Source organism: Anomaloglossus baeobatrachus, unplaced genomic scaffold (genome assembly GCF_048569485.1).
Source record: "Anomaloglossus baeobatrachus isolate aAnoBae1 unplaced genomic scaffold, aAnoBae1.hap1 Scaffold_3111, whole genome shotgun sequence".
Classification (NCBI taxonomy): Eukaryota; Metazoa; Chordata; class Amphibia; order Anura; family Aromobatidae; genus Anomaloglossus; species Anomaloglossus baeobatrachus.
In genome coordinates this window covers 65,001-77,836 of record NW_027442522.1, presented here as the reverse complement: position 1 = coordinate 77,836, position 12,836 = coordinate 65,001, and the positions used below count along the sequence as shown (strand labels likewise).

Genomic DNA, 12,836 nt, shown 5'->3' with positions numbered 1-12,836 from the left:
TCCTGCTCCCTGCTCGCTTCATTTGTCGCTCTCTCGCTGTCACACACAGCGATCTGTGTGTCACAGTGGGAGAGCGCCTTTGAAGAAAACGAACCAGGGCTGTGTGTAATGAGCAGCGATCTCGCAGCAGGGGCCAGATCCAGTGTCACACACAGCGAGATCGCTAATGAGGTCACAAAAAACGTGACTCAGCAGCGATCTCGGCAGCGAGCTCGCTGTGTGTGAAGCACCCCTAAGTGCTGACTTCTATTACTAACTCTATACAATGATTGAAGCTGTATACACTTCTTTACATATGTTTGGTCTAAAATGCTCTTACTTACCCAACAACTGGTCAGGTGTTTACTGTAGTGGTCCTGAACCCTGACTAATACCTAGAGAAGATGATCATTGTTATCAGCAAACAAGCTGAGCCCCTCTCCTCCTACACATTACCATATGTGCCAGTCGAGGTCAGAAAACTTAACCCTAGCACATCATTCCCTGGTACTCAATTGTACCCACTGAACTAATTAAGAACCACTATGTGTGTATAGCTTTAAGTGTCAGCTCCTGCCCAGAGCTTGTGTTTACTTTACTCTTCTCCTTATCTCCTGCTTCCCCCTGAAGCAGTGAAAAAAAAAAAAAAAAAGCGGCTCTTTATGGTTCATTCACTTTGATGATTCGGCTCATATCGTTCACTTCAAAGAGCCGGCTCAAAGAATCGGCTCGTTCGCGAACGACACATCACTACTCTGCACTTCCTCCTGAGCTCTGCAGCATCAGCACAGTGTGCAGAGCCGCCGTCACCGGGGATGTGCACAGTATCAGGGCCCAGGAAGGGGCCGCAGCTAGAGCCAGAGCAGGTGGGATTGTGCATTATGAGCGGCTAGTGGACCGCACAGGGCCCATATACTGTACTTTGTATTGAATTACTGAAATAAATTAACTTTTTGATGATATTCTAATTTATTGAGATGCACTTGTGTCGGAGGGTCCACATGTTGATAAATGTATGCCACTGTAGGTCTGGGCAGGTGCGGACTGGCCCACCGGAGGGCAGGTGAATTCCCTGGTGGGCCCTTCTACATGAGAAGTAGTCGGCACTATACACTTGATTTACTACATACAAAGGCAGAATTTCATCATTAATTTACCCAACATTCTGATTATTTAATATCATAGGTAGATTTGTGAATGGTAAATGTAATATTTAATTGTGGACCCTCAAAGTCATTGTTTCTGGTGGGCCCTTCACACTCCAGTATTCCAGACACTGGGGTCTCCTGCTCTCTCGGGTGTACGGGCTCCGCACCTTCTGAGCGTCTTATTCTCCGGTCAGGGTTTATTCACCTTTCTTGTAGTCAGATATACCGTAATTATTTTATTTATTACGTTTCCCTCTGGATTTGCCCGTCTTGCAATATGACCGGAGCGGCAGAATATCTATAGACCCGGTCCTGGTGACTCCGCGCATTATTAATATTCGCGCTCCTTACAGCCTGTATTCTGCAGGTCATCTTGATTGACGTCTTGTTTTCCTCTTTCCAGATCAGGGCCGTTTCCTCCTTGGAATGGTGGAGGCAATGGAGAGTCCTCCAGCGTCACCGATCTGTAGGTCCTGGCAGTGCCCCGACGGCAGCTTCACCAAGACCATTCTACAGCCGGGCTCGGGGGTGGACAAACCCAAACAAGGTGCCCGCTGCACCATATTCCTGGAGGCTCCCGGTGACCCCACTACCACAGACGCCGGCTATCCTGCAGGCAGCTGGGTGCAGATAGAATTGGGGGAAGGCGATACCGGCCGGGACCGGACAGTTTGTCTTGAGGTTCGAAAGCTTTGAAGGTGGAAAGGAGACGTGGGAATTGGATGTGAGCGAGAAGATTAAGAGGGCGATGAGGGATCGGGCGGCGGGGGGGAAGGCGTACCGAGACGGGAACCTGGAGGGGGCAGAGCGACGATATGCCCGAGCGCTCAGACTTCTGGTGTGTACACCGGGAGAGGCAGAAGAGGAGAAAATAGCTCTGCTCTCCAACATGGCCGCCTGTGACCTCAAGAGGGGAAGATTACGCGAGGCCGAGGTGAGGTGCACCCGAGTCCTGGACAAGAGCCCCGAGCACCTGAAAGCCTTGTACAGGAGGGGCACGGCCAGAGCCGGCATGTCAGACTGGACGGGGGCGAGGGCGGATCTAGAGAAAGTGCTGAAGCTGGATCCAGGCAACAAGGAGGCCCGAAGAGAAGTCAGCAAAGTCCGGGAAAAGCAGAAGAGCGCGCAGGCGCAGATCAGTAAGGCGCTAGGGAGAATGTTCCTATAACACGGAGCCTGCACCAAATACCGCCATAACGTCACGGGGGAGGGGGCGTCACACGGGGGGAGGGGGCGTCACACGGGGGGAGGGGGCGTCACACACAGAGGATGGGGCGTCACACGGGGGAGGGGGCGTCACACGGGGGAGGGGGCGTCACACGGGAGAGGGGAGCGTCACACGGGGGAGGGGGGCGTCACACGGGGGAGGGGGGCGTCACACGGGGGAGGGGGCATCACATGGGGAGGGGGCGTCACACACGGGGGAGGGAGATCACACGGGGGAGGGGGCGTCACACAGCAGATTATATCACACACCAGATGACATCACACAGATTATATCACACAGGGAGGGGGCACCACATAGAGGAGGCGACATCACAGGTGACATCACACAGGGGAGGGGACATCACACGGGGGAGGGGGCATAACACACACAGAAGAGCACATCACATACAGAGGAGACATCACACGGGGGAGGGGGCATAACACACAGAGGAGGGGACATCACACGGGGGAGGGGGCATAACAGAGGAGGGGACATCACACAGGGGAGGGGGCATAACACACACAGGAGGGCACATCACATACAGAGGAGACATCACACGGAGGAGGGTTCATCACACACACCGTCCTCTGCCAGTTGTCACCTGAGGGGCTGCAGTCTGATGGGGGCTTCACTGTACATCTGCTGAGAGGACGGACTCAGGGAATTGTCCATAAACGCCCGGTGTCTGGAGGGAGGCGCTGGATGTCTGTGTAATATGTGTACAAATAAACTATATAATTTCTTCCAATTCTTTTCTTATTTCTGCTTTGTTGCCTCCTTCCTGCATCGTCTTACACCGGTTTTAGACGTCCGTGTTTAATCAAGTACCAGTCACACGCATGGTTATGGTCACACGTGTGACATCCGTGTTTGCATACGTGTGACACGGACCGGGTAAACATGTGTCTATGCAATGAAAAGATGTTCTATATTTACCTGTATCCAGCGATGCTGCCTCCCGCTCATGACCCCCGCTCATTATTTTCATTGATTATTCACCGCAGTGAGCAGCTGGGAGCAGGGGCATGGCAGGGACAGCACCGCCGAGGACCACATCGCTGAGGACATTGCCAGTGACAGGGGAGTATACAGGAAATCCCAATGAACTCTCATGAACCCCTGGAAGTCACCATCGTGACACTCGCTGTAGCGCAGTTGTCGCAGTTGGTGTCATGAGGAGATCATCAGAGTTCATTGGGAACTCCGATGACCTCCTGGACATCCCTGCACACACACTGCTGGCAGGATACTCACCGGTCACTAGCGATGTCCCCAGCGATGCTGTCCTTGGCGGTGCTGTCTCCTGCGCTGTCACCGCGATGCCCCTGCTCCCAGCTGCTCACTGCAGTGAATAATCAATGAATATAATGAGCAGGGGTCAGGAGCGGGAGGCAGCAGAGCCGGAGACAGGTAAATATAGAACATCTTCTTATTTAAAAACCCGTGTTTTCTCCGGTCTGTGTCACACTGATGTCACACGGATCACTTCAGTGTGCGGTCCATGTGACACCCGTGCTGCCGGAGAAAAAACGGGACACGTCTCTGTGTGAAACCACGGCCGTGCGAGAGTGCACAATAGGGTAACATGGGTACGTGTGACATCCGTGTTAAAAACGGATGTCACACGTACCTAAAACACGGATGTCTGAAACCAGCCTAATGAACAACCTCTCTGCCATTGACCCACTTGGAGAATATAAATCAGGATTATCCCACACAATATGTGCAGAGTCGTGTCTGTGCCGGGTCTCACACAGCCGCAAAAAGAAAGGCTAAGGCCGTGTAGGTCGCCTCACATTATGGGAACAGGTCTCACAAAACCGAGAGGAGAGGTGTCGAGCTGTGGCAGCTGGAGTAGCCGAAATCACAGCTGCTGCCTATGCAGAGCGCAGTAGTCAAGATGAGTTATATATACACACACACCACATATTTAGTAATGAAGCAGACAGACACTTCCTGGAGAAATACAGGGAATTTATTAATTTATTCACATAATATTACAGATATTCCCAAAATAATGTTTCAAAGGCAAACGAACATGGAGATGAAATGAAAGCTGTAAGCCCGATGTCCGAGGGGGGTGGGGGGGGTGCGTTCTCTGCCCTCATTACATTCAGATGTTTTTCAAGTCCGCAAAACCGTGTAAAAAGTTCAACTTCTTGAGCCTAAAGCACATGTGATATAATTCCGTTTTTGGAATCGGGGCTTTTAGACTCCTTCCTGATGATAGGGGGAGAGAGGAAGCCCTTCTTTTATATTATTTATTTTACTTACCTCTATAGCACTATCAAGTCCCTTCCTTCCGCTAAACCCCTTAGATGCTGCAGTCATCAATGACCGAGGCATCTAAGAGGTTATGGCAGGTTGTGTAATACAGAACTGAGTGCAAGATCAAAGGAACGAACATCTAGCGAAAAAAACAAACACTTAAATAGATTCTTACAATTAATGTATGAAAATAAGTTTCCATATTCTACATTTCTAAAGGCCCCGTTACACACAACGACGGATCTAACGATATATCGCTGGGGTCATGGATTCTGTGACGCACATCCGGCTTCGTTAGCGACGTCGTTGCCTGTGACACCAACGAGCGACCGTTAACGATGGAAAATACTCACCGAATCGTCCATCGTTGACACGTCATTCATTTTAAAAAATTGGTGATCGTTGAGGACGCAGGTTGTTCGTCGTTCCCGAGGCAGCACACATCGCTATGTGTGACACCTCGGGAACGACGAGCTACAGCTTACCTGCGGCCGCCGGCAATGAGGAAGGAAGGAGGTGGGCGGGATGTTACGGCCGCTTATCTCCGCCCCTCCGCTTCTATTGGGCGGCCGCTTAGTGATGCCACTGTGACGCCGCACGAACCGCCCCCTTAGAAAGGAGGCGGTTCGTCAGCCACAGCGACATCGCTAGGCAGGTAAGTCCGTGTGACTGCTCTGAATGATATTGTGCGCCACGGGCAGCGATTTGCCCATGACGCACAAACGACGGGGGCGGGTACGCTCGCTAGCTATATCGCTGCGTGTGATGGGGCCTTAACAGTTTGATATCTCTGAGGTATAGGCATCTGCTCACCCCCTTTCTGGACATGATAATGGCTTCTCTCCCGTGTGATTACTTTTCTGATGTCTAACTAGACCTATTTTTCGGGCAAAACATTTTTCACAATCTGGACATGAAAACGGTTTATCCCCAACATGAATTCTCTGGTGTCTGACAAGTTTGGAATTTGATACAAAACATTTCCTACATTCTGGACAGGAGTACGGCTTCTCCCCTGTGTGCGTTCTCTGGTGTATGACCAGATTTGATTTGTAAGAAAAACTTTTTTCACATTCCGTACATGAAAACGGCCTCTCCCCCGTGTGACTTCTCCGGTGCCTGATAAGTTTGGAATTGGATACAAAACATTTCCCACATTCTGTGCAGGAAAACGGCTTCTCCTTGGTGTGGATTCTCTGATGGATGACAAGGTTCGATTTGTAGGAAAAGCATTTGTCACATTCCGGACACGCATGTGGCTTCTCTTCTGTGTGAATTTTCAGGTGATCAAAAAGATGTCTTTTATCTTTGAAGCTTTTCTCACATTCGGGACAGGTGAACGGCTTCTCCCCCGTGTGAGTATACTGGTGTCTGACAAGTTTCGACTGAGATATAAACAGTTTCCCACATTCTGTACATGTAAATTGTTTAGTACTTTGTGATTGAGCAGGAGACCTCCGGAGAAGGGTGGGATGAGATGATGAATTTCTTCTGTTAGTGACTGATGGTAAAGTCGGGGTAATAAAGTGTTCTCCATGAATATTACGTCCAAGATCAAAATGAGAAGGGAGAGTGCTCCACTGGGGTTTTGGAGGGACAGCTATTGGGAATAAAGGTAAATATGTGTAAAAGCACAACACATGGGGTGGAGATTACAGCTGTAAAAGGCATTGTTTTCTACCTACAGATTAGATATATCAAAGCTTTGTGCCAGATAATCTGCAATGAACTAGAGAAAATATTAAATAGTTCAGGGCAAAGCTAATTTTGGCTTTAAAGGCTACCTGTGAGCAGGTATTCCCAATATAAATGAACTCCTTTTGTACTGCAGCCCAGCAATGTGTACATTGCGAACACAGCTCTACAAGTCACTATATTAAAAGAAAATGGCCTAATACCGACCCTGCATCATTCAGCCAGCAAATCCCACGCCGGCCAGTTGAAACACAGGTCTGTGAAGGAACGCTATGCTTTAATCTGTACATTGTTTACCCTGGTCTACAAGGTCACTAATAAATATGTTAACATAATATATAAATAATAATAAAATACAATAAATTAAAAGATGGCCCAATACCGACCCTGCATCTTTCAGCCAGCACTGTAAATCCCACGCTTGTGTAGTTTAAGCACAGGTCTCTACAGGTACACTATGCTCTACCCTGCAAAGCACAGAGCAAAGAACTGTAATATTACATAGGCACTGGTAGTAGCAGAGCCAAGCAGGCTATCGCTGTATGGATGGTGTAGGACGCATCATCCACGCCAATCAAGGCAGGGATAGAGGAGGCGCTGGGCAAAGGCCAGCATGCCTATCAGACTGCGTTAATTAACAAACTGCACCGGAGAATTATAAAAAGTATTTTTGGATATGCAGAGGAAGATCGCAATTTAAACAAACAGATTTCTGGACTGCAGTGCAAGAGGAGCTAGAAGTTGTGGCTTTAGTTTATTATTGGGAAAACCTGATGACAGGATCCCTTTAAGGACAGAAGAACTGGTTTGATTTTTTTTACCTACTTCGTTTTCATAAAATTCCATTTCCAATAAACATTTCAGAATTTTGATGAATGGGAAACGTTAGGTGCCCGGAATAGTAACATTGTGAATAAATCTATAGATTGTACTGATGGAACGGGGTGGAAAATAGCAGACAGCGTCATCTGTGAATGTGGCTCTCCTCTCCAGCCCGGCTCTTTCTCACCTGTGCTGACATTAGTCGGAGTCTCCTCTTCGCTCCTCAGGACGTCACCTCGGTAATACTCCTTGTCTCCCTCCGTCTCCTCCACTTTGACAATAATCAGGTCATCAATCTAAAATGAAAATGCACTAAATGAAATACAGTATAATGTAGAGATGTCTACTTGTGGCTCTTTTATGCCCTCATACCTGCTCAACTTGTAGGACCTTAGGATTTTCCGTTGGATCCTCCCGAGAATAGAGCGGACAGGGATAACCTGATGCATTTGTAAGAACAAGTAGAATTACAAAATGGAACATACAGTGACTGAGAAACCATTAATAGTGGGCTCAGTATTGAAGGGATCAGCAAAAACAGTAGGTACAACAGGGGTCAGTACTGGACCCTCTTCTTTTAATATAATTATTAATGACCTTGTAGAGAACATACAAAGCAGAATTTCAATATCTGCATTTGATACTATGCTCTGCGAGGAAAGTACCGTAACACAAGGGAGGATAATTTAATATTACAGGAGAGATTTATGTAAGCTGCAGGCCTTGGCAAAGAAATGGCAATTCAAGTTTAATGTAGATAAATGTAATTCATGGACTTGGACCGAGGAAATATAATGTACAATTATATCCTAAGTGCTAACATTATCCATACGGGTGGACGGTAAACTCAACTGTACTGATGAGTGTCAGGCATCTGCTGCCAAGGCAAATGAAACTATGGGAGACAGTAAAAGAATTAGAGATGATACTAGTCACTACACTACTGTGTACAATAAGGACAGAGCTGAACTAGAGCGGGTGAGGGGATGATCAACCAAAGTTATTAACGAGGGGCTGCTGAGAAGTCTTTGGCTTTACCCAGAAAGAAACGAGATAGGATGATGAAACTTTCCATTTACTCCACATACTCTCCACTGATGACACCACACTTCTTACATCGGTATTCCATGTTTTCTAAGCCTCGCAAAAAGAAGGATTTCGGTTGTGCCTCCAACCAGGCATCCGTAGCAGCCATGGCATCAGAAATTGGGTGACATTTGGTACCTTGAGGTGTTTCTTCAGGTTTGGAAACAGATGATAGTCAGAGGGAGCTAGATCTGGTGAATAAGGTGGGAGGTCAACCAGCTGGAAGCCCAGCTTTGCCAGTTTTGCCGTGGTCGCTTGTGCAGTGTGAGCAGAGGTGTTGTCTTGCAGGAACAAGATTCCTTTGGACAGCTTAACGTACCTTTTGACCTTCAGAGCTGCCTTCAATTGGTCCCAAAGTTCAATGTAATACCTTGCATTGATGGTGGAACCCTTTTGAAGGTAGTCCACTAGCAGCACACCCTCCTTATCCCAGACCACAGACGCCATCACCTTAGTGGCTGATTTTGCACCCTTCTTTGGACAAGGAGAACCGCTGTGCCTCCACTCTTTTGACTGATCCTTATTTTCAGGGTCATATAAATAAATCCAGGTCTCATCCATAGTGACCGGTCGATCCAGGAAGTTCTTATCAGTCCGGAAACGCTGACAAATGGACCGGTAAGTTGTCACTTGCAGGCTTCTCTGATCTGTTGTCAGACATTTGGGGACCCACTTTGCAGATCGCTTCCTCATGTCCAAATGTTCATGGATAATGACACAACCACGTTCACGGGAATTCCCCATGATGTCTGCTATTCCTTTAGCTGCAATTGGTGGATTCTCCAGTATGAGGTTGTGCACAGCATCGACAATCTCCGGAACAACCACCACTCTCGGGCGTCCAGGACGTTCCTCATCATTGGTGCTGAAGTGGCCCGGTTTACATTTGGCAACCCAGTTCTTAGCTGTGGAATATGAAGGGCATTGATCCCCCAATGCCTGCGACATATCGCCATGAATATCCTTCGTAGATGTTCATTGCAGAAACAAGAATTTTATCCCTCCTCTGCCCTTAGTTGCTGTGAATATCACATTAGACTCTGCTGTTTTGTTTTCCCCCGTGCGTAGAACACTGTTGCCATAGGCAACAAACAACATTTTTAAAACATATATTAGACACATAAGGCTTTCATGTGATGCAACATTCGTTACCATAGAAACAAAAAAAGATCAGAAAGCCAAAGACTTATCAGCAGCCCCTCGTCTCAGTGAGACCATGGATTCTTTACTGTACGAGCAATAAGACTATGGAATGTGGTAATGGTTTATTCACTACTAAAATTCATGCAGGGCCCGGATGCGTCTACTGGAAAATAAAACATTATCGGTCACAGACATTGGATTCTGCGCTGGACCGTTCATCCTGGGAACGAGTCTGATGGCCGTATGTGGAGCTCTGAAGGATTTATCCCCCTAATATGGGGCAGTTGGATTTGCCCCATGGGGTGTTTGACTTCATTTGGATAATATGATAATATAATATGTTAATTAGGTTATGGGTTGAATTCTATAGAATTCTGCCCTCAACCTCACAACTATGAAGTATAGATGCCTACTTTTTTTGTGATCCACAAGGCTGCTTTCTTGTGGACAGTCGTCTCTCCCCGGTGGTGTGCGGGGCCGGTGCTCCTCCATCAGGACGTCCTTGTACTGGTCCTTGTGTCCCTCCATATACTCCCACTCCTCCATGGAGAGATAGACGGTGACGTCCTGACACCTTACAGGGACCTGACAGAGACATTATATACCGCCCCGTCATCCCCCAGACACATTATACACCGCCCCGTCATCCCCCAGACACATTATATACCGCCCCGTCATCCCCCAGACACATTATATACCGTCCCCTCATCCCCCAGACACATTATACAACGCCCCGTCATCCCCCAGACACATTATATACCGTCCCGTCATCCCCCAGACACATTATATACCGCCCCGTCATCCCCCAGACACATTATATACCGCCCCGTCATCCCCCAGACACATTATATACCGCCCCGTCATCCCCCAGACACATTATACACCGCCCCGTCATCCCCCAGACACATTATACACCGCCCCGTCATCCCCCAGACACATTATCGCCCCGTCATCACCCAGACACATTATACACCGCCCCGTCATCCCCCAGACACATTATATACCGCCCCGTCATCCCCCAGACACATTATACATCGCCCCGTCATCACCCAGACACATTATATACCGCCCCGTCATCCCCCAGACACATTATACATCGCCCCGTCATCCCCCAGACACATTATATACCGCCCCGTCATCCCCCAGACACATTATACATCGCCCCGTCATCCCCCAGACACATTATATATCGCCCCGTCATCCCCCAGACACATTATATATCGCCCCGGCATCCCCCAGACACATTATATATCGCCCCGGCATCCCCCAGACACATTATATATCGCCCCGGCATCCCCCAGACACATTATATACTGCCCCGTCATCCCCCAGACACATTATATACTGCCCCGTCATCCCCCAGACACATTATATACCGCCCCGTCATCACCCAGACACATTATATACCGCCCCGTCATCCCCCAGACACATTATATACCGCCCCGTCATCCCCCAGACACATTATATATCGCCCCGTCATCCCCCAGACACATTATATATCGCCCCGTCATCCCCCAGACACATTATATACCGCCCCGTCATCCCCCAGACACATTATATACCGCCCCGTCATCCCCCAGACACATTATATACCGCCCCGTCATCCCCCAGACACATTATATACCGCCCCGGCATCCCCCAGACACGTTATACACCGCCCCGTCATCCCCCAGACACGTTATATACCGCCCCGTCATCCCCCAGACACATTATATACCGCCCCGTCATCCCCCAGACACATTATATACCGCCCCGGCATCCCCCAGACACGTTATACACCGCCCCGGCATCCCCCAGACACATTATATACCGCCCCGTCATCCCCCAGACACATTATATACCGCCCCGGCATCCCCCAGACACGTTATACACCGCCCCGGCAGCCCTCACCTCTCGGGTCAGCACTCGCAGGATCTTGTTGATGATCTCCAGGACCTTCTGCTCGTGATCTCCAGGAATGGTCGGTGATGGAGGCAGCATGATGACGCTGTGGCCCTTGCTCCGTCTTCTTGGTACATGGGGTTTGGAGCCGGTTGTCAGACACTTTGCAGATTTCTTCACCATCATATAATCCTGTGTATAGAGAGACACTGACAAATATCATCTCTCCACCATTACTACGTATGGGAACATGTCATTCCCAGCAGTCCTCACCTCCCCGGTCAGCAGGTAGATGATCTCCAGGGTCAGGTCTAAGATCTGCTCAGCCATTGTGCAGGGCGTCAGAAAACGTGCAAGAATGGGGCGGCCTGCCGGAGGAGCGGAGACTCCTAGAGGAAGAGAAAGAGGAAAAGCTCAGTACTGGAGATGAGAGAATTCATTCTCAGCTGGTCTGGAAGCCCCACGGAACCGCTCTCACCCGCAGCTGCCCCAAGGAACGGCTCTCACCCCCGGCCGCCCCACGGAACGGCTCTCACCCGCAGCCGCCCCAAGGAACGGCTCTCACCCGCAGCCGCCCCAAGGAACGGCTCTCACCCTCGACCGCCCCACGGAACGGCTCTCACCCCCGGCCGCCCCACGGAACGGCTCTCACCCGCAGCTGCCCCAAGGAACGGCTCTCACCCGCAGCTGCCCCAAGGAACGGCTCTCACCCGCAGCTGCCCCAAGGAACGGCTCTCACCCCCGGCCGCCCCACGGAACGGCTCTCACCCTCGACCGCCCCACGGAACGGCTCTCACCCTCGACCGCCCCAAGGAACGGCTCTCACCCTGGACCGCCCCACGGAACCGCTCTCACCCTCGGCCGCCCCACGGAACGGCTCTCACCCGCAGCTGCCCCACGGCACGGCTCTCACCCCGGGCCGCCTCATGGACCGGCTCTTACCAGCAGCTGCCCCGCGGAACGGCTCTCACCCTTGGCCGCCCTGTGGAATGGCTCTTACGTTGCCCCCAATTGGACTGGCTCTCACCCGCAGCTGCCCAGCAGAACGGCTATTATCAATGGCTGCCCTGCGGAATGGCTCTCATCTGGCCCCCAATCGGATCGGCTCTTACCCGCGGCCGCACAGCGGAACGGCTCTAACCCCGGGCCGCCTTGTGGAACAGCTCTTACCCGCAGTTGCCCTGCGGAACAGCTCTCACCTGTGGCCGCCCCGTGGAATGGCTCTTACCCCAGCCGCCCTGCGGAACGGCTCTTACCTGGCCACCAATTGGACCAGCTCTTACCCGTGGCCGCCCCGTGGAACAGCTCTCACCTGGCCCCCAATCGGACTGGCTCTTACCCGCAGCTGCCCTGCGGAACAGCTCTCAACCATGGCCGCCCCGTGGAACGTCTCTTACCTGGCCCCCAATCGGACCGGCTCTCACCTGTACACCATATTCCAATCACCCCATAAATCATCTTTTTGTTCCTTCTTAAGGTGATCCCCAGCAATGCGATAATCATAAAGAGGAGCCTCTGAGAGCGCTCAGTCTCCGATTCTCCACAGATGGAAATGGACATTAAAGGAATTGTCCAGTAAGAACAAGTTACCACCGAGCCCGATCTCT

At 50.3% G+C, this 12,836-nt stretch overlaps 1 protein-coding gene and 1 pseudogene across 2 annotated transcripts in view; one reads left to right on the top strand and one right to left on the bottom strand.

Annotated features, from left to right (window-relative positions):
• The first annotated feature begins 760 nt into the window (after positions 1 to 760).
• Positions 761 to 2,334, top strand: LOC142268814 (FK506-binding protein-like; annotated as a pseudogene).
• A 1,964-nt stretch (positions 2,335 to 4,298) lies between these two features.
• The window catches only part of LOC142268817 (gastrula zinc finger protein XlCGF66.1-like), a 10,503-nt gene continuing 1,965 nt past the window's right edge, over positions 4,299 to 12,836 (bottom strand). For both annotated transcript variants that reach the window (XM_075332373.1, XM_075332372.1), the window contains exons 2-7: positions 11,503 to 11,618; positions 11,239 to 11,421; positions 9,762 to 9,933; positions 7,492 to 7,559; positions 7,307 to 7,415; positions 4,299 to 6,202 (exon numbers count right to left, since the gene is read on the bottom strand). In XM_075332373.1, coding sequence (XP_075188488.1) covers positions 5,412 to 6,202; positions 7,307 to 7,415; positions 7,492 to 7,559; positions 9,762 to 9,933; positions 11,239 to 11,421; positions 11,503 to 11,559 — 1,380 coding nt within the window. In that variant the 5' untranslated portion in view covers positions 11,560 to 11,618 and the 3' untranslated portion in view covers positions 4,299 to 5,411. The remainder of the gene's footprint in view (positions 6,203 to 7,306; positions 7,416 to 7,491; positions 7,560 to 9,761; positions 9,934 to 11,238; positions 11,422 to 11,502; positions 11,619 to 12,836) is intronic.